At 38.7% G+C, this 25,873-nt stretch overlaps 1 protein-coding gene across 1 annotated transcript; it reads right to left on the bottom strand.

The window, feature by feature from the left end:
* Positions 1-136: 136 nt before the first annotated feature.
* On the bottom strand, positions 137-25,148 carry LOC106711288 (apolipophorins). Its single transcript, XM_045683718.1, has 58 exons — positions 24,982-25,148; positions 20,333-20,359; positions 19,961-20,157; positions 19,525-19,689; positions 19,073-19,222; positions 18,735-18,927; positions 18,369-18,532; positions 18,149-18,219; positions 17,901-18,066; positions 17,546-17,728; positions 17,226-17,378; positions 16,915-17,062; positions 16,571-16,691; positions 16,251-16,413; positions 15,575-15,772; positions 15,261-15,440; positions 14,850-15,149; positions 14,449-14,686; positions 13,625-14,367; positions 13,411-13,540; positions 12,852-13,227; positions 12,521-12,746; positions 12,200-12,354; positions 11,887-12,043; positions 11,585-11,812; positions 10,854-11,023; positions 10,531-10,642; positions 10,273-10,429; positions 9,965-10,131; positions 9,691-9,836; positions 9,350-9,607; positions 9,029-9,158; positions 8,774-8,918; positions 8,448-8,639; positions 8,124-8,362; positions 7,927-8,025; positions 7,773-7,826; positions 7,467-7,632; positions 7,145-7,326; positions 6,480-6,679; positions 6,198-6,327; positions 5,873-6,044; positions 5,425-5,543; positions 5,190-5,318; positions 4,835-4,978; positions 4,323-4,488; positions 4,022-4,227; positions 3,779-3,910; positions 3,558-3,662; positions 3,225-3,412; positions 2,860-3,091; positions 2,628-2,775; positions 2,233-2,373; positions 1,959-2,074; positions 1,331-1,451; positions 925-1,037; positions 651-845; positions 137-503 (listed from the first exon to the last, which is right to left on the bottom strand). Exons 1-58 carry the CDS (start codon positions 25,058-25,060, stop codon positions 486-488), a joined length of 9,903 nt encoding a protein of 3,300 aa, XP_045539674.1. The 5' UTR covers positions 25,061-25,148; the 3' UTR covers positions 137-485.
* Positions 25,149-25,873: the final 725 nt, after the last annotated feature.

The following is a 25,873-nucleotide window of genomic DNA, read 5'->3' as shown; positions in this document are numbered from 1 at the left end:
ATTTATTAGGAGTGAACATTTCGTAACCTACTCTTATTCTTTTGACAATGACCACGATATGAGTGTGTTGTGAAGAAATTAAATAACTCAAAAAATATTAATATATCTTTATTATTCTAATACAAAGATTGATTATTTTAATACCTCTTTGTTGTTTTGTATATTATGATTATAAATAGATTTTATTCATAAAAACATGGCAACTAAATATGGGGCTACGAGCTCCAACAAGACTCTTCGTAAAGCTCACTTCACCGTTACGGAATCCTGGATTTTAAAGTTAATAAAAAATGATTCTTACATTTTCAGTTTACAAGAATTGATTAACTTTTATTTTATAGATCATTTCTTTTATTTTAATAAATTACAAGCGTTTTTTACGCTTTGAAATGATTCCCGTCGAGTCTCGTTAGAGCTCATTCACTTAACTAAAAGATATTTGGTAAGATTTTTTCGGTTCTAATCACAGATGGCGCTCGGTACTTTTACTTCCTTCTGCGAGCCTGCGAACAAAAAGCTTTCCTTATTACGAAGAACTGCGTACAGATTTAGAAATACTTTTGTATTTAAGATTAGATCATCATTTGTATTCTTTTCACATGCACATATTGAAATAGGTAAGGCATAAGGTAAGAAAGAAGGTAACTTACCGCTTCCTTCCTCTCCTTGGTGAAGCAGACGGAGCGCACGCGGAATGGATCGACGTAAGTGCAGGTGCACTCCTGTACGAGCACCTCGCGCAGCATCTCTTTGCTGATAGCTCCTGCCGCCGTCTGCAGGAACTGCTTCTGCATGCCGGGGTTCATCGCCTCGTAGTTGGATGCAGAGAACACAAAGCCGTCAGTCTGAAATTATATTTATGTGTGTCGTGTTAAAGTTCAATTAACATTACTTCTACTTTTCATATAAATTAATAAGACATACCGATTCAACAAAGTTGATACATTCGTTGTCAGTTGGCTTGATGGTGGCGCGCAGAGCCTCGGTGTCCTTATGTTTCTTGTCACCACAAATCAGCACAGAGTGTTTAGTGTAACCTGCACCAGAGGTAATTTTATTAATTATCGAACAAGTAACTATTGGTAATTCAGCTTTTCACTACCACAAAACTATTAATCATTTGGGCAACGAAGTCCTGTCTCTCTTTATTCATTAAATCTGTCTTGTCTGTCTTAACAAACATTGAAGTACACTTAAGTCAATTATTTTTAAACCATTGAAAACATCGTCTTTTAAGCCACCTCTAACTCTTGTCCTTTCTCAATAAAATATAATTAAGGTTATACTACGATGGTTATCATTGCGTATAATTTATCACTATTTGTCTCACCGGCAGCGTTCTTGAGTTTGTCATTGCCGTCGGCGAGTCCGGGAGTGTTGGTAATGATGGAGTGCGTGTGAGCACTTTCCTTGTACAGTGTGCTGTACAACGCTGACCAGAACGTAGATAACTGATAACAAAAGAAAATATGTTCAACTCATGAACTGTAATAAACTCGCCCCTCTACATTACATGCCATGACCAGTTAAGTTTGCGGGCTGCGGGAATCGGGAGGGGGAAGGCTACTTGTACTAAGGAGTAGCCGAAAAAAAGGATAGTGGTCTATTCAACTCGACCAACAATTGACTCGCTTTTGTCGTTTAAACGAAAATAATAACTCTCCGTGGACGCACATTGACTCATTACTGTACTTGTTAAAATGATTTGGGCTTAAGATACAGTTTCAAAAGTTTACATGAAATCATTGAAAATGTAATTATGTGAATAGATATCAGGGCATTGCAGCTTTTGATATTTTTTTATTTCTTTTGATCTGATCCTATGATTGATAATTACAATCATCATCGAAAGATTGAATATCAAAATGAAAACTGATGTGATCTGCAAATTCATCTACTACTCATCTTGGTAATTAATTTTAAGTAGGAGAGGTAATTTTTAAAATAATGCAATTTACCAGTAGGTCTTGCTTCTGGCAGTGATCGGAGACGAGACTGATGCTGTGCTTGACAGCGCCGGGACGTAGCGGCAGTTCCAGCAGACTTCTGTAGCCGGCTATCACATTCGTGATTCCTAAAATTCAAATAACATGTTGCTCATTGGAAACATAGAACGAGAGTATCCGAGATGTACCATAAATTTACAAAAAAGTAAAGAATTCTTATATGATTTTGGAAGGTTGTACCTTATTTACCTTAATTTAACCTAAATAGAATATTGTCTATAGTTACCGAGCGATTTCCTGATGTAGTCAAACAGGTTGACGGCCTTTTCTTCAACAGCATCAATCCTCTCGTAACCAGTCTTAATCATCTCGATTTGCTCGTAGCGACTCTTGTCCGTGAACTGTACCTTAGCATTCTTCAGTTTCACTGTTAATATAAACGATAATTTTAGTTTTCTACCAATAGTTACTTATTTATTTCAATGATTTTGTGTGATGAAAGAAGCATACTACTTAGTTGTAGTAATAAGTATAGCTAATGGGCGCTTAGAACTACCGCAAGTCGAAATGATAACATCCCCTTTTCGTACAGGTTTTACAAGATTGTCATAACAAGCCTGCGACACAGGGGATGACGATGGTCTAGCCTGTCACAAAGGTATAAGTAGTACGTATACTCACGGTCAGTATCGTAGAGGATGGGGTATGGGAACTTGGAGGTGATGCCGACCAGGTAAACCTTGATATCTCCGATTTGGCTCTTCTTCAAAGCATCGATCAGCTGCGACACCAGGGGTACCAGCAACTCCTTGTAGTTCTTTTCGTTGCCCTGGGGACACGAATACGTATAGCTAACGATTGAAAAAACAATGTTCCATAAATAGTCAAGGGAATTCTCAATGTATCTACTTACCACAGTAGTTTCAACAGCGATGACAATGTCAGCTTGTTTAGCGGGCAGTTTCAGTTCGTATGTGTCCCCAACGTTGTGCTCCTTGTCGGCATCGGTGCAGGAGACGCAGCGCGGCGGCAGCACGGCGGGCAGCAGGCCGCTCAGCGCCAGCGCGGCATAGCCCCGCCCCAGCGCGCACGCCTGACGCACCGCCTCCTCTGACTCACCGGACACGGCGTGGATACAAGCTTGTCTGCAATAAGACGAATGTTATAAGCTCTAAGTTTCTATGAACTACATATGGAACCATTTAGATCTAACAATATATTCTTTTAATTGAACAACTACCGATAGGTTGGCTGTAGACATGTGCATTGTGAACTTACCTGAATGGTGCAATATCGAGTAACAGGGACAAGGGCCGGAGCGGCGAGGTGCCTCCGAAGACCATCTCGCAGGCGGCCGGCAGCTGCATGTGGTGCAGCTGGTGGTGGCTGTGCTCGGGCACGGCGGCCGCGGCGCAGCTGCCTGCCAGACGGTACGCGTTACCGAACTCTGACTCCGATGTCGAAATCTAATCATACCAAATTATCATCAATGGATTTTTCTTTTATGAATTTTATAGAATTGAAAAGGACATCAATCGTTAAAAAACCTCTACAAGTCAAATAATGATAAATATTCTGTGAACTTAATACAAAAAATGTGGACATATGTACCTTTCCGTTGGGCATGCGGAAGTCGTCGTAAGGCTCGTTGTTGCCGTCGCCGAGTAGACCGCGCAGTTTGCCCAGATAGAAGCCATCGACCTCGATGTAGCACACCTGACAGACAAACACGATGTTTAAATATAGGATTGTATAAGACTTGTTATAATGCTCATGCAACAAACAGGGCTCTAAAGCTCTTTTGTGTTCTTGTGAATTTCCGTTTTAGTTACCTCAAGTTTTCCGTAGCAGTAGACCATCAGGCCGTATTCCGTGCCCAGTCCAAGGTTACCATTCGGCTGCCGGAATCCAAAGGAATCTTTCTCAATAACCGGGAATCCATGATTGGCTCCGTTCAGTGCAATCTAGGAAAAGAATTAGATGCTATTTTGTGATATTTTTGAATAACATTTCATAAAGATAAAAAAAACATAGAAGCTATTATAATTACATTCATTAAAAAGATCGAAGGTTACCTGTCCGTTGTCCTTAATTTCGATAGTAACACCGTTCTTGTCTTCTAGAATGATCGACTTGGGCGCTCCGTTCTGCAGCTGCAGTACGAGGGAGAAGTTGCGGTCGACATGGTCGTGTGCCAGCAAGTAGCGGCAGCTGCCCGGGAATGTCAGATGGCGTCCATCGAAAGTGAAGATGTGCTGGCCGTTGACTACCACAGCGCGCACTGAACATTGACAACATTAACGTTAGTGATATATAGTCGTTGATGATAAAAAAAATTTAAAGTTATACCAGCTATTACTACTACTCGGTATTTACATTTAGCCGGGATCTCGTCAAGCGGGTTGAGTGACCGGGGCCTGTAAGCACGGATAATGGCCAGGGGGTCCGGCAGATCTCCTCGCAGCAGTTGAGTGAAGAGGCTGGCAGAAGCACCGCCACCCCATGATGGCAACGACAGCGGCGCGAAGCTTGGCAGAGACATCTATGGGAAGAAAATTTTGTCGTTACAATGTTCATATGCTACAATGTAACTCTTGACCGAGTTTATTATACATTAACATTTCCTTCTTGTTTTTGGAAAGCAAGTCCGTTTTAAATATCTGATCGTACTTAAATATCGACAGAATCGCCGATTAACTTACTGCTGCACAGAAAGTACCTAATTGCTCTTTACTCTTTGGTATACCCTTATGCTCTCATGCTTCAATTACAGTATCGTGGTCTCATACTTTATATACATTTATAGGACTGCTTTGATCACGGGCTTTGAATGCCACAGTTGTAACTACATCAATTATTGATATTTGTAGTTGAGTCTGCGTGCTGACCGGTGTAAATGTGGGCTGGAGAGAGATGCCCGCGTTAGCGAGGCCGCTGCGCACGAACTGCACCAGTGAGGTCACCGCCAGCGCCAGCTTCTCGTACAGCACGCGCAGAGACGCCACTTCGTCGATCTTCTCCTGCTGCAGTTTCTGTACACACACACACGACAATTACATTGCGTGAAGTGAATTCTTAAAAAGTCTTTTATAATTGTTATCAGTAGGGCTATAAGTAGTGTAGTGTAACTTACTCTCTCTCTCTTTTCACTTGCTTCCCAGTATTTTATAAAAAAAAAATATGGTCCATAGAATAGTCAATTAGTAACAATAGATTGCTGTACGATGGGTAATTTGATTTTACCTTGCAAATGTAGTTGAACAACTCGTCCGAGAAGTTTTTGGCGTCTTCCGTAGGTAACACTTGGCGGATCTGTTCTTGCGCTTGCCTTAAGAAGCCAATTGCTTGTTCTGGTACTGCCAATTCTTGCCACTACAGAAGACACGATTATTAATGAGTACACAATGAAAATTTATACATATAAAGTAATTAAAGAGCAAATTTCGATTTAAATTTTATGATAACAACATCAACTCACTTTCTCCCTCAGAATTCCGACGATCGGCAAGTCGCTGACCTGGCGAGACAGCTCCTCGAAGATCTGTGACAACTTAATGCGCCATTCCTTCATTTGAGCAACCAGTAGTTTGGTCAAGTCTGTTGAAAAATAATACTTATACAATTTTTCGAACTCCCTTAATAATTTGGTTAATTTTGAAATTATAAGAACTTGCTATTTTACTTTGGCATATGTAGAATCTTTGAGCATTAAATTATATAGAGGCATCAATAATAAATAAAGAATGTAATTAAGGTCCCAAACAATATTTTCCAGATTTATAAACGTTTGTATTTATAAAATTCTAATTATTTTTACACGCTTACATCAGCTTTAATCACAGACTCATCTTCGAAGCACATCGCTATCTAATAACAGTCCAAGACTTTTTGCAACGGCGGCATGTGTTTTTTTTTATTGTTCTTACCTTTGAAGATCTCAGTGAGTGTATTGGTGAGTTCTTCTATTTCGGGCTTGTGGCGCTCGAAGAAGTCAATGACAAGTGCAGCAAAGTGCGCGGCGGTGTCTAGGAGACCGTCAAAGTACTCGTTCACAATAGCAGCTATGTTGGCGTACAGCTCCTTGATCTGAGGCTCCAACTGTTGAATACAAGTTAATAATCTTATTCCCTCCATGTTTCTGCTACGATTAATTTCTGAGAACCTCTGATTGGGTTTTGTTACACAAATTACATATACTACTTTCTGATACTAGAAAGGGTAATTTAATTAAATTCAAATCTTTCATCTTACCTGTGTAACATACATAGTCTTGGTCTTCTCAGCTAGATCGGTGACAAGGTCTGTTATTTTGTCAACCATCGGTTTAGTAACTCTCAGTAAATCGTCGATAATCTTCGCCAAGAAGTGGGCTACGTAGTGCCTGCAAAGATATTCGCATATCAGGTTTATTACCATTACCGCCATGCCTTTAATTAAACCTGTCTAGTAAGAACTTTGTCTATTTCAAAAGACTTATGAATTATTATTTTTTTTATTATCAAAATGGACTTGAGATTGGTTAACTTTACTTACAGTGCTTCGGAAATTTCCTTCAGTGTTTCATCGTTTGTGATCTCGTGAACAAGTTTCTCCAGGTCCTCCTTGTAGGACTGTTCTAATCTCTTGAATGTAGGCTTAATGCGATCCAGGGTGCGTTTGAATTCCTCGCTGTTTTTCTCTCCTAGTTCTTTCACGCGTTCTTGTAAGTTCGTCAGATCTTTCTTCAGAGCGTTCTGTAAAATGAACATAGTATTTACTTATATTTTTGTTTAATACAATTCATCCTTCTTACATCGTTAATATAGAGTAAAATTTAATGTTAGGCCAAATGAAGAAGGTCTTCACGCAACATCCATTCAAGGAATCACATATCTGAAATAATGAACAAGGTATTTGATGAGCGTGTGGACTGTATGTTGATGAATGAAAGACTGGTTTGTTGATGATGACTTGTAATATGAAAGTTGGTACAAAATATATGTCAAAGATGATAAGTATGTCGACGCGCGGAGTGCTGAAGCGCAACTGAAGGGCACGATGCGAGGGCGCACGGGGCGGCGGGTGAGGTCTGAAAGGGCCCCCCGCGCGGCTTCTCCACCGGCGGTGAAGTAGTACGGAACAGTATTCTTTTAAAGCGGGTTCCTACACAGAAAAAGTATGCAATGAACTAAATAATTTGGTGCCTTTAAATAGCTTACCACGAAGTAGTTGAAGTTCTCTTTAGATAGTCCGTAGTCGCTTTTAACGACATTGTCCTGCAGGTATAGGGCGCCGTGAGCGATGCTCTTCTTGTGTCCGGGCAGCACGATATCCACGGATACGTCTACGCGCTTCTCCGGCTGCAGGTGGCCGATAATCGACAGCTTACGTTCGGACTCGTCTGCAATAAAATCTCGTTTGAAAGATCCTTTTTCTGTTATACTTACTCTTCCCATCTCACGAAAGATCATTACGAAAGAAGACCAAACTAAAGAAGCTAGATTAAAACTTGGTTAGTAATGAGTTGGTTAACACTTATACCGCTGTATCCGGTGGTGAACTCGTAATACTGGAAGTCGCGGGCGACGGCATGCATCTGCACCGGCTTGCCCTCCAGCAAGCTAAATTTAACATCACCCTGCTGCAGATTGTCCTTCATAATCGCAGAGCCCTCCAAGTTGATCACTGATACCAGCGGTGTGTCAAACTGCGAACAGCAGAAATGTTATGAATACCATATGATATCTTATAAAACTATGTTATTTTCACTTTCTGAATCAGACAAAAAGATTCGTAAATAGTAAGACAACATGTACGTCTTTATGAATTTAAATAAATAAAACTTACCGTGAATTTCAGGTGAGTTGGGTTCACTTCCAAGCATACTTTCGACTCACGTTTCTGAAAAATTAAAACGAAAATAAATATCACCGTTAATGTATACAAATTATATAATATGATAAGATTGATGACTGACAAAAACTGATTAATAAAAACTTACGCCTCCGAAGCAATTATGTGAAAGTACAGCCGAAGTTTCGATCTTAAGACTGTTTTCTTGCGGGCGGTCCAATTTCGTATATACTTTGAGTGTCAATTCCTGTGGGATTTGTATTTATGTTATTTATTTGTATTATTATAATTATAGTCTTTATTTGTTGATATCAAGTCTTAGAAGATATCATTAGTTCTTCTTACCTCGCCAAGTTTAGGGTGACTCAATCCAAATTCAGCGACAGCGGAGCTATGCGAGTCTGACGTATCGGCGTTGATGTTTACTCTGGCAGCGGTTTTCTGCTGCGGTCTGTTCTTGTCGGGGTAGAGAGCGACCTCGCCATGAATTGGGAATAAAAGGACGCCGCTCGGAGAGTAGCGCAGTTGGGATTCCAAAGCCAATATTCGAGTCGGGATGGTTACAGTTATACCGGCCGGGATCACTGTGAATGAATGAAGATCAAATGTGGTGGATTACAACCGTTTATGTTGCTTTTTTGGCTCTGTAGTGTAATTTAAATTACTTACATCCTGTTTCGGGCTTGCAGTAGACGTGCATGTGGTATTTCTTGTCGTTCTTGTTGACATGCAGGTCGAGCAAGTATTTGGGCAACATTTGTTCGGAAAATTCGTTGGAGATCTGCAGACCAAACTCGGGCGCGAAGCCTAGTTTTCGTAGATCGAAGTCCACGTTCACGAGGTGCTCGATGTGACCTGGCTCTGTTCCAAAGAAGAAAATCGAATTAGTTGAGTCTAGAATCAGTCTCGCTCTATTCGAGAGAGGCTCTTTCTGTTAGAGATTTTCTTTCACGTTGTGGTTTTTTACCACTATTCAAGGAGACATATATACTTACTGATGACGTTGATCTTGGAGTGCAAGTCGATGTTAGCGCACTGCTTCTTCTCCTCGCAATATAGGTACGAGGTCTTGTATTCCAGCTCAGTGACTCGGGACTCCGCCACGTAGCTGCGCTCGCCGATTGCCAGGTTCAAGAATGTCTGGGACAATTTACAATTCTCGTAAATGAAATTGTCTACCAAATCTTTCATAAATATCAATTCAAATTGCAAATATCACAACAGTGTCCATTAGTATAGTAAAATAATACCTCACTGCCGTCGCTAAGGATAGTGCGGATGTACTTGAAATTGGCAGGTTTCTGGTCTTCCTTCACCTTAATAGATCCGGAGCCCTCAATGATAGTCTTGGAGCCCTCTTGCTTGCTGATGAATGAGGTGCTGCAATAAAAAACAAATGCTAGTAAGATGCCTATAACCGATAACACTTCAGAGATTTGCAGAAGAAGCACTTGCTTGATGAAAAGTGTTTTGTTTATATGTGTTACTAATCCAATAGACTTGATGAGATCCAAGACGCAATATGTGATAAAACTGATGTGAGGTTAATATACATCCAGATTTTGAATTACCTGCCGCTAAGTAGATTCTTATTATCATTAACAGCGTGGAATTCAAGCCGCTTGCCGCTGCCGTCGTCTTTGCTGCTGATTTCGATGTTGTAGTTCTTAAGTCCGAAAGCAGCGGAGTTGGCTTGACCCTTGAAGTTCACGTTCTCCTTCTGAACGTTGCCCTCACAGGTTACGTCAATGTCAACGTCCTTGATATTCTCGACCTTCAACTCCAGTTTCCCGTGCGAAGAACTGATGGTCTCACCTTTCACGTACAACCTTCAGAGCAGAAAGAAAGAAATTTGTAAACGAAGTTAATTAAAATGAATTTATTTATCAAATATCGATTGATATTACATTACCTGCTAGGTTTGGTCGTAGATGGGCTGGTGTATTTCAAGTCGAAAAGAGGCTGTGTTCTGGAGTAGACCACGATGCTTTCGGTCTTGTAGACGCGGTCGTCAGCTTGGATTGTTACCACGTTACTGTAGGTGTTGGGTGCTGGGTTCTAGATACAACAGAGAAACACAATGACATATTACTATCGGAGAAATTAAAAATAAGCGGAGTAATTTTACATATTCCACTTGATACCAGTTCGCATATTAGTTATACCTTTGTTAGATTTTGTTTTACCTTGTTGTTAACTTTAAGTTCCAGTTTCTTGAGTTTCTCAGCTTCAGGAGCGGTGGCCACCAGCAGTAGGTCCAGTTCCCGCGGGGGAGCTTTCACTATCAATTTTACGTCGCGTTTGATCTTGCCGTAGCGAGCCTGCACTTCCGCCTCAATGCCTTTCACGTCATCTGTAAGTTTAATTACAGGTGAATTATATCCACTTCCCACTTTCAAAATAACACAAGGTACTTTTTAATTTCAGCAATTGTATAGATTGATTGATTGGCACTTAAAGTTAAACCTTTACTACTACTAGTACTTATACTTACTCTTTGAGGAAAGCTGGTAGTTGCCGTGGATGACCAGCGGGTCGTGGTGGGGCACCAGCACCTTGAGCTCCGCGTTGCCATTATCGAGGGACACTTTACCGGTCGAGTCAATTTTGTAAACATCACTGTTAACTTGAATTGATTCCATCACAGTAAACTGTACGAGAAAACATCCAATTAGTCAAAATTATTAAAGGATTTTAAAACGGTAGATCGTCATCTTTATTAATTACATGTGAGTTCAAGACAGTTATTCACCTCGGCAAAGTCGTTCTTTTCTGGTTGTATGAATTGTACGGTCGATACCCATTTGATGTCATGAGCCTTCTCAAACGGAAGTCTCAGGCTTACAGTGCTGTCATCGACGTATCTGTGACAAAGGATAATTATTCCAAATAACAGTAAGAAAATAACTTTCGTCGCAGATCTATCCATTTACACTCTTTCTTGATTTACCGATCATTTATCATAAAATTAATGTCAGAGAGAGAAACAAAGAGATTTACTGTTTACTGACTTTCTATTTTACTAGCTACTGCTTATTAAATTAATGGATTATTATATAAAATATTAATACATACTTCTTAACACCGCCGTCGGTGTTGAGCAGCCAGTTGCCTACGACCTCGAGGCCGATATCACCGCCGTAGTTGCCCTTCAGCCGGTAAGTCTCATCCAGCACGTTATCGCTATAAGTCGCGCTGCCGGTCAGCGAGGCCGGCTTCGGTATCAGGTTGCCCGTCACGTCAATCTGAATGTTACATCACACATGAGAACCTTGAAGAGTTGCCGTCACCATCATCATCAGTTCAATATACATCCCAACTGAGGGGCTCAGGGGTAACAAGGCTATAATCAACCACGCTGGCCCAGTGTGAGTTGGTTTATTTCACACATATCTTTAAATCTCTTTGCAGATATGTGCAGGTTGCATCACGATGTTTCCTTCACCGCAAGAACGTCAGATAAATGTACATATGTAAATCGAAAAACAAATTTGTACATGACGCATGCAGTCAAGTGCTTAACCCGTGAACGAAGCTTTGAAGAGTGTTATAACGTCTGAACGAGTACTTAACCACGATCCCACCTGGTCAATTGGAGATGTAGATAGAGGGTTAGGCTACCTTAGTAAATATCTATTCATTGCACTCTTGAAAACAACCTGATCGTGTTTGGACCGCAACTATTTATAGCCGGTTATACCATTGTTTATTAATATCATTGTTTTCTTTTAATTACGTATCTAGTTTATTTTACATCTAAATTTATAATAACAAATAATAGTACTAAGTAGAATTTAAAATTATACCTTGAAATCGCCCTTGAATTTTCCATCTCCAGTGGGAATGTTCTTCAAGGTGAATGCCTTCACAAGATTCTTGCCATTCTTCAGGCGAAGTACAATTTGACCCTCGTAGTCCAAAGTATCCTTGTCGTAGTTGGTGTTTGTGACTTTGCCCGTGTAGGTGAAGCTGGAGCCAGCGGCGCCGCGGCGTTCAGAGTCGGTTAAAGTTAGCTCAGCGTTACCATTTAGAGTCTGTAAGATATATCAAGTGATATTAATCAAGTTAAAGAAAAGTACAAACTAAAGAGTGCGGCGGTTAAACTTACACCGTCCTTCTCAGTAAAATCTCGGTTAAATTTCAAGTTGAGACACCTCTCAGTCGGCAACACCACTTCCACGTTAGCGTTGGCCTTGCCGGAGTCTAGGTCTCCACTCTGGTGTACGTTGACCTCTGTCCTCTTGCCGGCGTACTCTACTTTGTTCCTGCAAAGACGTGGTTACTTAGTTCTGTCTAATCGAAATTCATCTATATAGCATCTTAATTGATAGTTTTACTATGATTATATTTCTTTTAAATGTCAAGAACTTATCTTTAATTAAATAAAAGTCTGTTAGAAAGATACAATAAAATTTGCTTACTTTGAATCGATGGATTTTTCAGTTTTCTTGTTGTTGGTGCTGATGTGAATTTTGTCATTGTTGTCCTTCTCAAAGTTGAGGAAGATGTCAAAATCGGCGTTGTACACGGGGTCCTTCACCACGAACTTGACGTCGGCCTTGATTTTACGTTGTGTCTAAAATAACAATTGATTTATTATTACCTGGAGAATATTGTTAACTGGATTCTGTTTATTAATGTTACATTTCATTCATAATAAGAAATTTGATAAAATAATAAGCGAATAAAATTATATACATTATAAAGCAATGCATCTAGCATTACAAAAATCTGCTGCATACCTTTTGGAAATCAACAATGATCATTCCATTGCCCTTGCCATCATTGTCAGTCACTTTGAACTGTCCATTAGCGGAGATGGAGTCTTTAAGGATGAACTTCAGCTGTCCATTGGCATTAGCGCCGCGGGTCACCTTTAAGAGGAAGTCCAGGAATTCTCCCTTGTTGGAAGAAAGTTTCCCGTGCGAAGAGTAAAGGTTCGCATTTTCAATTACTCCGAAATCAAACCTAGGAAATACGCAAAAGTTACATATTTGCAGATAGTATATTATACTGAATAAGTGTGATTTTGATTTAAAATCTATGGATAACCAATATTTGTTGTCTACTTACTTGATATCTTCGTTCTTTCCACCACCAGAGATCTTGAGATGTCCGACAGCGCCTACATTCATGTCATTAGCCTTATTTCTGTGTAGCACTACTCCTGACAGTTCGTATTTTCCTACGCCCTTGACAGTAATGTAGTTTTCAAAGTTAGATTTATCAGCGGATACGATATCTCTTTTAGCGAAGGCTTCCACGCCTTGGCGATCCACTTCAGCTTTCAGTTTCAGGCTGTAGTCTCCAGGTTTCTTGACGTGAGTTCTAGCCTCTAAGTCTAATTCCGCTTTACGGTTCATATATTGACCTTCCAGTTCGATATCAACTTTCTTGCTGTCTATTTGAGCCTCTATTTTTGCTTTCAATGGAAGGCAGTGAATTTCAACTAAAAGCAAATTGAAAGGAAAAAAACTATATATTTAAAATTTCATAACAATAAGCTTGAAACATGTTTTTTTATGATTAAAAAATTATATTAAACAAGTGATATATTTTACCACATAGTTTTAAGTAGTTTATCTCGTGCAGAAAATCTTTTATTTTTGACATAAAGTAAAGGGCTACTTACATTTGTTCTTAGTGATGATGCTAAATTCTTTTGAGTCTTCGTATCGTTTGTAGAATTGGTTTAGAGTTACACGATTTTCGGAATTACGAAGATCACCACTGTACCACAGGTCAATGTCGTTGTGGATTACCTTATATACCAAAAAAATCTAATTAGTAAACTTCTATGTTATAAAGTAAGTAATATTATTGACTAAAGTAAGCTGCTAACTAACCTCTCTATTGTTTTCAATGTGGGCATTGATTTTGAAGTTGATGTAAGGGTTTAGAGTGTTTTGGAATTCAACTTTGAATTCAGAGTTCTTGAGCGAAGAGCCGAAGAGTATGGTGTGTTGACCCATCTTGCCCTTCATATCCAAGTCGTAGCCATTAGGAACCGGCTTGTACTGCCCGTTCAAGTCGAGAGGGTCGTTTGATTGGACGAAGACGAGGTTGATGTTCCTTAGATTCCATTTGACTTCATTACTTCTCGTGTCGTGGATGATCTGACCATCTACTCTAACAACTTGCTTTCCTTTGTTGTCCGGCAAGGAATACTCAAAGACCGGTTTGTAAACACTGTTGGAACCTTCCCGGTGCGCGTCGAACCCTAACCTGCCGTAGTACTCTAGTTCGTCCGCCTTAGCTTTGGCCATTAGTGAATATTCCCTATTTGCTTTAGTGTAAAGAGCCACTTCACCGTTGATAACTTTGAAAGGCGAATCCAAAGCCAATCTCAAGGATTTCTCTTCGTTAGAATAGACCGCGTCACCGTTGAATTGTATACGGCCAGTTTTACAGCCTTGTGCGTCGAAAAGAAGTTCCACTCCGTATTTTCCTGCCCTGCCGTCCCTACGCAGCACGCCCTTGACGTGATAGCCGCGCAGGTTGTTCTTCTCTAAAACGAGCTTCACAGACGCCGGTCCGGTCAGCGGGTAGCGAGCTAGGAATTTGGAAATCGATGTTTGCGCTTCTGGTCCTAAAATTATATAAATTTATAGAGTCACCGTTGTATTCAAGGTATTAGCTTTTTTTAAATGAAGAAAAAATGGTTAATTACCTGATACTGTGAAAGGAACTGACACCTCGCCGCACAAAGTAAGTCCAATGATGTCAGACAACTGGTCGAAGCAGCCCTTGTACTCCTTATTCTGCGCATCAACTTTTACCGGAGTCACCTTTTCCATCTGACCTTTCTCCGCAGTAAAGTACACCAATTCATTGGAGGCCACGATTATTTCTTGTTTCTCTACAGGAAGACCGAAGTTAATGTCGAATCCTTGGCCGTTCTCGATCATCTAAAAAAAACAATTTAGATCTTTCTTAATCTTATTATAATTTTCATATAAGTGTTAATGAAATTCCTTATTCGGTACAATACAATTCCACAACGACAATACTTTTTTTTGTTCCTGTCGAGAAATATTCGTGTTCTTTAATAAGACTGTTAAGAGTTCTTACCTTTGCGATGAGATGTCCGCCTGTTGATGAGTGCAAGTTGGTGACCACTTTAAGTCCAGTACTGACGGCGTCCGCATCGATCATCATCGCGCCAGACACCTCAATGTCGGTGGAGGGGACGAGTTTGATATCGACTTTTGCGTTCTCAGGGCTCTTGATACATTGGCGGATGTCGATGAAGGTGGCGACGTCGACGCGCGCGGTGGCCGCGCCCACTAAGTCCAGCTTCAAGGTCAGACCGGTCGATGTAGGGTAAGCCAACTCCGCGTCCAAGAAGAGAAGGTGTCCACGGAGCTCGTTCTGTAAGACATAGGATCTGGTCATTTCTACCTGCTGAAGCCTGACTCATAATATCAAATTGAAAAAGACAATGACATTCTAGGGTCTTATGCTTTATAGCATTGGTCGTACCTGGAAGTTCTTGACCTTGTTGACGCCGTCGTGCAGCACGCTGATGAGCTGGTCGAGGAGGTGGTCGAAGTTGAAGCCCTTGTCATCACCTAGCGAGAGGAACACCGCGTCGGTGCCGAACAGCTTTAGGTACACATCCAGGTCCAATTCGTTGTTGTACGGCACTGACTCTGCTTTGATCTACGAATACAAGGAAAACATTAATAAAAAATTAGACAATACAAAACTTTGACATAAAATTTCTTAATTGGTGCAGCTTCGATCTGTCTTATAATTCAAGAAGGTTACAAAGTAAAGGTTACTTTACTACTTACTTTCTTGTCAAAGTTATCAACTTCGCTCTTCATGGAGCGCCGGCGTCGCACGATACCGTGCTCCACCTTGTCCTTGGACTTCTCCAGGCGCTCAACCAGACTGTCGTAGATCTCCTGCGGCTTCTGCGTGCGCAGTACACCCTTAGGTCCCAGAAAGTGTTCGATCACGCGGTCCAGGTTACCTTGACGACCTCCAATCTAGAAACAAGTTATAAAATGTCATTCTCCATATAATATCCATTAATCCATTTAATAAATATAGACGCAACTAACCCATCTGAAATGTAGAGTGAATTTATAAATCAACATCCCCTCTACGTCCTCAGGAGAGAGGCTCGGAAGCTACCCAAGTTGGGGGTGACTAGGCCATAATCAACCACGCTGGCCCAGTGCGGGTTGGTTGACTTCACACATACCATTGTGTTTCTTCTCAGATATGTGCAGGTTGCATCATGATGTTTATATGCAAGTGATATATGGAAATGTACATATGTAAATCGAAAAACACATTGGTACATGGCGAGATTCGAACCCAGGACCTGCTTATTGCAAGTCAAGTGCTTATTAATCCCTGAGCCACCTACCTCCCAAAGTATAAATTCCGATACCATATTATCTTCGTTGCAACTTTTGTAAGAAAACTAAGTATATTAATTTAGTACTTCATTGGCTATACCTCGAGCACATTGAGACTGTGGCCGAAGACCTCAGCGGTGAGGTTGAGGCTGGCGGAGCGCGGTAAGAAGGAGTCCTGTGAGTAGATGACGGTCTGCTCCACGCTACCGCCAGCGCCCAAAGCGTCCAGGTTGAACGATCCCTCGCGGTAGAAAGAATATTTCCTAATGTAACAAATGATTTTATTTTAATATGTAATATTGTAGAAGATTTACATGTTATTTACATATTAAGTCATTTCATATGAAGATGAGTAATTTCCTAGTTTCCTCCACTCAAGAGAGTTGTAACATTTCATTAAACCAGAGTTTTGCTATATACCTGTCATCGACGTTAAACTTGTTCGGCGTTCCGATTTGACCGTAATGGAGGCGCGCCAGTTGCTTGTCAGGGTTGGCAGACGAGCGGATGTGACGCAGCGATGTGGTGATGAAACGGCCCACTAAAAACGGCAAGGAAATTTAATTTAAAAAAATTGCTCCTTAAAAAACTTTAGTTATTTTATAATATAAAGGGGCAATCGAGCAGCGGGAACACATACGATATTATCGACGCTGATAGACATTCGTAAAGCGCGCATAGAGATACGCTCAATTCTTGAAGGACCCTTATTTTTACCAGTCAATATTATGTATTAGGTATTGTATTTAGTACTCTGTTCTCACCTTGATGTACGGGCTCAGAATCTAGAAGGTTCTTGATCTCACTGGCGGACTTGCCACATGGACAGCCGATAACCGCGAGATATGCCTTTATGCGGATCTCGGAGTCCTGTTGTCTATTCTTCATTAAGTCCAGACCAGCTTTTTTAATCTGCAAGATAACATTATGATACATTTTTATTTTGTAACGAACTAATATTTGATGAAGAATTGCGTTGTTTTAAAACTGTAACAAAATTTAGAGCACAAAATAAAGCTAATAAAGCTAATACTAAGCGATTGGTGACAATTAATGGTGAAAGTGTGTATTTTACCTTAGCAGCACAAGGGTCAGCTAGAAAAGCTTCAAGAGCGGCGACCCGCACACGCGCCTTAACGCTGTGGTCGACTGCGCACTGCACCAACTTGTCCACGAGATTGTCCTCCAAGTGCCTGATATTTCTAATACCTTTCAGCGCGGCAACCACCTACAGTAACCATTTTACTAAATAAGTTACCAACCGTACATTAACAACTAATAAGAGAGACACGAACCGTAAATAAACAAGATTTTACAATAATTCTTGTCATTAATTAAGCTTCCCTGACGTTTTGAAATTTGACGAAAAGAAATTTGGTGTCTAGTTAAACTTACGTAATCCTCTTCGACTTTGGTCTTAGGCTTGCAGTTTTGTAGTTTAGCAGCCAATTTCTTACTGAGTGCGACGATGCCTTCAGACTTGCTCGAATGACAATTATGCTCTTTGCAGTACACGCCCGCTAAAGCCCCGACGCCCAAGTACACTTCTTTGGGAATGTTAGCACGGTCCAAAACGGTCTGCAGGGAAAAATATGTTTCATTCAACATCATCACTTATGTGTAGTCATTTCCTCTAATCACAAATTTATAGAATGCGTTAGACCTGAAGTACGAGTATAACTATCGTAATTCAGATTAGCAAATATATTTTTTTATTGTGAATCTATTTGTCTTAATTATATATACTTACAGCAGCCGCTTTCATGGCTTCATCATTGACGTGTCTCGCGTTGCCGAGAGAAAGAAAAACGAGTTTTTCTTCCAGACCTGACAGTTCCCGTCCCTTGAGTATCTGAATAGAGGCCTCGATACTGTAGCCGGTGCCAGCTCGGAGAAGAGCGTCCAAGAACACTCGTCTATGAAGTTCAAAAGTTTTAAATATCGGTCATATTTGAGAAAATAAAAATTTCAAGTGTGTATTAATGTTGATATACTTACTTTTCTAAGCTGTTTCCTTTTACTTGGTTGAAAAGCTTCATCAAATCATCCTTGTTGGTGTTACGAAGGACCTAAAATCAAGATTAAAGCTTGTCTTATAGTTCTATTTTTACACTGAGATATTTCGTATTTTTTTCTACAGTGAAAAATATTGCCGTGAAGTGGTTATCTTCTTCTTCTTTATTTTTTCCATTCAGTGTAATAAATCAGATTTACTTACTCTGACAACTTGAGCGAATTTTCCGGCAGATTTCTCAGAGGCTTCAGATTGTAAGTACTTGCTCGTTTCTTTCAGTGCATCGAGAGCGTTCCTCAGGTTGCTCTGTTCAGACACGGCGCCGTGCGGATTCTCGAAGATAATAGTACGTCGCTCAGGACAGTTGCCTATAAATTAATTTAGTATTATTGTTTTGCTATAAAGGAGTGCTAGCAAATACACTGCCGGCTAAAAGTTTGAGACCACCTTGAAAAAATTACAATATTGAATAAAACTCCAAAAGTTAGTGCTTTACAAATTATTTTTTTACCTTATTAAATAGGGAACTTATTATGGTACAACGATTGTTGCTGAGATGCACTCTTTTACCTGGGTTAGCACCGCCTTGTGTTGTTCCAGTGAGCGTAAGTTTAGTCAGGACCTCTGCACGCGCGCCGTTCTCTCCAACGGAGAATGGCTTGTACAGGTACTCTTCGGTGGCGGATATCTTCTCAGGTACGCCATTGTTCACCTTTGATTCCACGTTCAAAGTTGATTGGAGCACCTGAGTGTTCTTGATTTCCTGATAATAAACAGCAAGAGTTTAGCGAAATCATATATCAATTAACAATCAGTCGTTGACTTTAAGACGAAGGTTTTTGAGAACAGCAACACTTTACTTACCATAACATCTAATGAATAGTAATAATAGATAGAAAAGTACATACAGCAGTCGGGTTGTAGACGGCGGTGATGAAGTCGTTGCGGCCCTGCTCGCGGTGTGCACAGCGGGAGAGATCGCGGCTGCGGTGCAGCAGTGTGGCGCCGCCCTCCTGCGACGCCGACACCTCCGTGAAGCACGAACCAAACACGTCTACCTGTATAACCACACACAACACATTACTATAGCAAAATATACAATCATTATTCGTGAAACCTACATTTGGAACTAGTTGGACGCTCTCATCTCTCTTCTTTTAAATCTATTTATACGCGTGGCTTAAGCTTACTCTCAATTATATGTGTTTTACCGATTTGGTACTTCGTTTAGTTGTCTACAGACTCTATGTTTAGACTATCTTCGAACAAATTTTCTTATTTTTTCTACAATAATTGCACCTATCTTCCTCAAGTTCATCCATATAATATTTCTATTTCAAAAGTCTACTAGGAAATATACCTGAGTTGAAGGTTTTTGCTCAGTTTGCAGTAGCGAGATGATAGCACGCTTGATGTTGAGCGAGCGGCGCGTGTCTCCCTCTTCCGCGCAGATCTCAGCGCCAGCGCGACCCTCTTGCAAACTGAACCGCACCACCTTGTCAATGCCATTCGGGCACGGGTATTTCTGTACAGAGAAAAATATTGTTTTAGAATAATTGACACAAGAGTTTGATGATTTTGTAGCATATGTGCCTTAAAGTAGTCTTTAAAAGAGAATACATTTGAATTTTGATACAATAAGTAATTAAAAGATCTGAAAAAAAAATCATATGCTGTTCGGACTACCTAATGATTTAAGTCATTTCAAGCCTTAACACGAAACTACACAGATAATTCATAGTGCGGAAGTTCATTTCCATAAAACAAATCAGTAAAATGCTGCAAAGCTACCGTACCTTGCCGTCGGGACCAGATATGGTCATGGAGTTGACTTTGAGCGAGTACCCGCAGTTGCCCTGCGCGCTGACCGACACCTGGCCGAAGATCTTGACGCCGGTCTGCTGCTTCTCGGCTCCCGTCACAAACACAGAGACGGCGCCGTCCACGCCATAGTTGTACGTGTGGCCGGGTAGAAACGTTGGTGATGATGAAGCTAAAGTCAAAATGTACCAGTTAAAAATAACTTGAACTGTAGATTTTTTCGACCTTGGTCCGAATTGTTAAACTACTGGACAATTTTTAAAATATTAGTTATAGGGCATTTTATTTCTTGCTTGAAACGTAACCAGAAGGTACGGTTTATCAATCCAATTAATATTTATACTTACATCCTTGACATGACAGCGAGCATTTATCTGTAACAAATACGAAAAGATTATCAAATCTTCAATTATCAAGAGATGAAAAATTAATTAAAAAACTCAGGTGTCATGTTATTGTGTTTGATTTGCAATAGCTTATCAGTTAGTCCTAGGAATATCCCCGTACAGATGTACCTACTGAGTCACTAATAGGTCGCTTAGAAAGACCCGGAACTATCTATCGCATAGCTCGACCACTGTACTTTGACCTCTCGTTGTTTATTAGAGATAGTAAGTAATTGGCTTACAATTATAATGTTAGGTTATTAATTATTTTGTTTGTTTAATTAATTGTTGATAACGATTATTGGTACAATTACTCGTAGCTTGTTGATTTATAAGCAACATTTAATAGATTAAGTTAATGTTAGTGTAATTAACTTACATTGTCTAAAAAATAACAAAATCCAAGTAAAGTGCTAGATAATAACAAATAAAATAAAAGGCACATAATACGTACTACGTACATAGGTACGTATAGGCAAATAAGAAAATAGTTCGATTTGACGGTTTATTTGACAAATAGGTTCTAAGTCGTTTATTCAGAACTTACTTGGACATTTTAAAATTGGCCCTTAATGTAGATTTTACTTAATTTAGAGAAATAAGCTTTTTGAACGTAACTTAAGTTCGTTAGATTTAACACCTTACATGTTACCAATTTAGTTTCTAAAGAGTTTAATTGCTAAATTATGTCACCTAAATTTTCCTTAAATCTTTACACTTAAACATACGGCCATCCCGAAAACGGCTTTTACGATTGCATTTTTATATATAAAATACATACGTATTCGAATAATGTTGAAGCAAAGGTAACCATACTGTGGATTAGAAGATAGTATTCCAATATACGGGAGAGCGGCCGTTTAAAATGGCTAAAAAGTGAAGTGATCGCTGCCTGCCCATAGACATACATAAATAAGTTGGAATGTTGTAGAAGTGTGTTTTTAGTTGGACTAGTACCGTGATGTTGTTACAATTTGTTTATGCCGCTGCCGACAGGCGGGCAAGCTGGCAAGCGGGCGAGCGCAAATTGCAATTACCCAATTTGACTGAACCGGAGGGGACGGATTGTCTTTATCGTTTTATTTGGGAACGGATAAGCTGAGGGTCCTGTGTTTGTCGGTACTATTCACTTGTCATATTAAATTACCTTTAGTTAACTAGATAAAGCTTTATCGATGTTCAATTTTTTTCGTCGAAGTTTTCATCAAACTTTATACTGACAGCTTTATAAATGCTTGTTGGCTAGAGGTACATTCTCTTAATTTATTTCTTTGTCAACAATATGGTCTAAAAGTCTTTATTTTTTTTTACTACAAACAATACTATCTGTCAAGTCAAGATCATTTGAATACAGACTTATATTTTTACTATACTAATTTCGGACATCAAAACGAAATTAAATAATCAAACAAAAAATCTCGTGAGCTCAATTTGAACTCGAATGCGTTTGTCGGCCGGATTGTCGAGAGTTCACAAATAAGCCTTTAAAGAGACATCATCCGCTCTTGTATTGATGTAATTTGTATTGTAATATACTTATATGAAATTGTAATAATTTATGATATCGTTGGCTGAGGAATCAAACGCGCACTGTTGATAAGAAACCTGAAAAAACCTGACTGACTGTATCCCAGTAAGAACATAAATAAATGACACCTCGCTCGTTAAAATCGATCAAAATCGAATTGTCATTCTTACAAATATGAGTACATGCAAACGATTACGCTTCTGATTTAGTCGGGTAAAAATGTACGCGTGAAAAACATCACCCTGTTGAGTCTGTCGGGTAATAATTATCATGAAATTTCATAACACTTGTCGAAATTGCCAATTTAAACTATCACCAAGCCAATGTAACACGATAAGGGGGGCAGGGGTCAAGATAATTTGGTCAATGAATGTTATACGTTATCTATATTCCAAGAATATTCAAAATGGTCATTGTCAAGGAGAGTTAGATATCGCAGCAGCATTTTTTATCTTTTTTTTTATCTCAAAAGAAGTCACAACATATAAATAAAATGAGCTTCTGACGTTAAGAAACTTATAAGAGATATTGTTTTAAGTAAAATTTTCCACTTTTTAAATTACTGGCTGTCGCCCGCGACTACGTCCGCGCGAATTTAAAAAAAAACGTAATAGGTAGCCTATGTGTTCTTCCAGGCTATGTTCTACATCTGTGCCAAAATTCATCAAGATCCGGAGATATCCGGCCAAATTTCATCAACATCCGTTAAGTGGTTCCTCATATCTCCGGAAACAAACATCCATACATCTAAACATTCGCATTTATAATATTAGTAAGATAGTTACTACAAAAGCAATAGACTATTTAATACAATTAAAATATCATGGGCTTTGTCTTTATTGTAAGTATATGGAGGCAAAAGATTTTTTTTTGGAATGAAAATTTCACAATACGGCTGTGAGAAATAATGATGAGTCTCCAAGTATTACTTTAAAAAAACATAGAACAGATAACTTCTGAAATGTTCTTATTTAAGTTACGGCTGATGAATTTCACGATAGGAAGTTTTGCAGGTCTAGAAAACTAGGGAAATTTTGTGCCAGTGACTTCTCAAGTAACCCATAAAAAATCAAAATAAATTTACATATTTCAGACTTGAGCTCATATTTTGTTAATAACAATCACATGTTATAAATAATAATAATTACATATAATTAATTAAGTAATAATTTTAATTTATTCATAACAGCAACATAAATTATATAATTTGTCAAGATAAATGCGTTCTTTTGAACTTCCCAATTACTGAAGACTCTGGTCTTTCGACAATCATCTATGCGCTATTGTAGACTGTTATCTATTTCTGTTTTAAAATTTTCAACCGTTCAGCCTTACTGGAGTTACCAAACAATCAAAACGTTCACATCTTTCTAATAATAAATGCGAAAGTTACTTAACTCTATAACGTCTGAACTTTTTTGCATGAAATTTGGAACATTGATGGATTACACGCCAACATCTAAGTTATAATATTAGATTGTGTAGGTAAAGGAGTTTTTAATGTGACAAGTTACATTGAATATTAACAATGACTGAGGTGTGATAATACTATAATCTAGGGTCAGAGTTGTCGTTTATCTCGAGTTGTTTATTGCGGAGTGCAAATTATCTCCGCGCTTCAACAACAAAGATATTATTATAAAGATGGATAACGCGACTTCGTATTCATATTTTTGAAGTATTAAATATGAATACTTTGTAGTCAATATAAAATTCCATGCGACAAAATTTTCTAAACTTAAAGCTTTTGAGATTTTTCGTATACCACGAATGCATCATTTTTAGTTCCTTGGTAGTTGAATTGATAAATTTTTCTTAGTGTTAAAGATACGTGGATATTTTTAAAAAGATAAGAGAAAAAAACATTTTTAAATTTTTTTCCTAAGTTAGTGTCCAATGTTTTAGTACTTTAATATTTTTGAGTACTCATATAAAGAAAAAAAAATTAAATTGTTACAGTTAAGGTTTAACGTAATAATTAGTTTTGCGATCAAGAACGAATAATTTTTTGTTTGCCATCTGAAACTCTTCAGATTGATGTCGAAGTGCAATTTATAGAAAACTAGCTTTTACCCGCGACTCCGTCCGCGCGGAATAAAAAATAGAAAACGGGGTAAAAATTATCCTATGTCCGTTTCCTGGCACTAAGCTACCTGCCCACCAATTTTTAGTCAAATCGATTCAGCCGTTCTTGAGTTATAAATAGTGTAACTAACACGACTTTCTTTTATATATGTAGATTAGTTAACTCCCGCGACTCCGTTCGCGTGGAATTAAAAAAAAATTAATTAATAGCCTATATGCTCTACCAGACTATGTTTTACATCTATTCCAAACAGCGTTATCCGTTTAGCTGTTCTGGAGATATAATAACAAACATCCATCGAAACTTTCGTTTATAACATTAGCGAGATTACACAATTTTGTACATTGTATTACCGAATATATATTGTGTTGAAATAACATTTTTCTTAATATATAACTAAAAAAATAATGGAAAATGTCTAAAAGTATGATAAGAGTTGATTTTGTCAAATGAAATTTTACATGGAGCAAGTACCTAACAATACATTTGTGGTTCATATATTTAAGCTTTGTTAATTTGGGAAGTTCTATAAATGTATATATAAAAGGATGTAGTGACGGAATTAAGAATCGATGGCCGTTAAAGCTTACGAACTTAATTATAACTTAAAACAAACTTAATACTATTTCCTTTATCTATCAGATGAAAGTGGTTTTTATAGAGTTGTTACTTTAATTTGACGAAATTTAAATTTGAAATCTTTTGTAATATAAAACCGGATAAAATAAAGAAATGGAGATGTGAAAATTCTTTATAAGCTGCAGAAATATTTTTTTAAAAATAACTAACATTTTTTTAATTAGACATATTTAAATTAAAAAAATTGTCTAAAAATCGATCTTAACTAGAAAGAAGCCTTTCAAATTATTTTTTTACTACGTATAGGTATTTTTTGTTTTTACTCCAATTTATTTTTTCTGATAATTTGACTTTTTCCCACTTCTATTTAAGCCTTCCAGATTGTTTTTCTCAATGATAAAGTAAATAAGAACTTACCAGTATACGCTGGCCTCCATAATACAGCAAATATTATTAAAACACTGAGTGTCGTGTAACTTATTCTATTTGTCCCCATTTTGCAGGGGTTTAATGTTAACACTTAATTCGGTATCAGTCTTTAATTAATCTAACAATACTATATTGACGTGTTGCCCCCGTGGCTACCGGAAAGCAAATGCAGGAGGCGCCGCCCCACCACCATTTTTATAGATGCAGTCACAACTACCGACCAATCAGGGAGCAGGAAAACGAATTCGAATTATGAATTTTAATAAATATGTTTACAGGATGATAAAGACCGTTTAGAAGACAAAGGTCGCCTAGAGCTGGATACTGAGAACTTATTAGAGAATAGAAGCAAGATAGACACTATCTTGTTGTTGCCGGCCAAAATATATACAAATAGTTACTTATTACGATTCACGAATTATATTCTTGGTTTACATTACATTACAGTCGGACAGTCATGCCTTTACATTTTACCGGTAGACTAGAACAGTAACTTTCAAAATAAACACTGGCATACAACTGACATAATATAAACACTAACTGGCGCCAGTGGGTCAAAACAATCCATGCCAGGACAATTAAATTGTTTAAACTTTCGTGAGACATCATAATTAATTAATTAAGAAACGGCTTAACTCACGTTTTGATCGTCCGGTGGCGGCACCGACTAGTTTCGGACCCATCGGGGGGAAGATAATATAAGGGGAAGATAATAAGCCGTTTCTTAATTAATTAATCATGCCAGGACAGAACAACTGTCCTACTGCACTGGCATAATTAAACCAGGTAATATGCTAGAGATTGATAATATACACAACTAATTATTTTTAAAGTTGAAACCGGCATGAGTTAGAACAATGACATTTGGAGAATCAAAAAT

This window comes from Papilio machaon, chromosome 23 (assembly GCF_912999745.1).
Source record: "Papilio machaon chromosome 23, ilPapMach1.1, whole genome shotgun sequence".
Classification (NCBI taxonomy): domain Eukaryota; kingdom Metazoa; phylum Arthropoda; class Insecta; order Lepidoptera; family Papilionidae; genus Papilio; species Papilio machaon.
The sequence above is the reverse complement of the archived record's forward strand: the minus strand, read 5'-3'. Positions and strand labels throughout refer to the sequence as shown.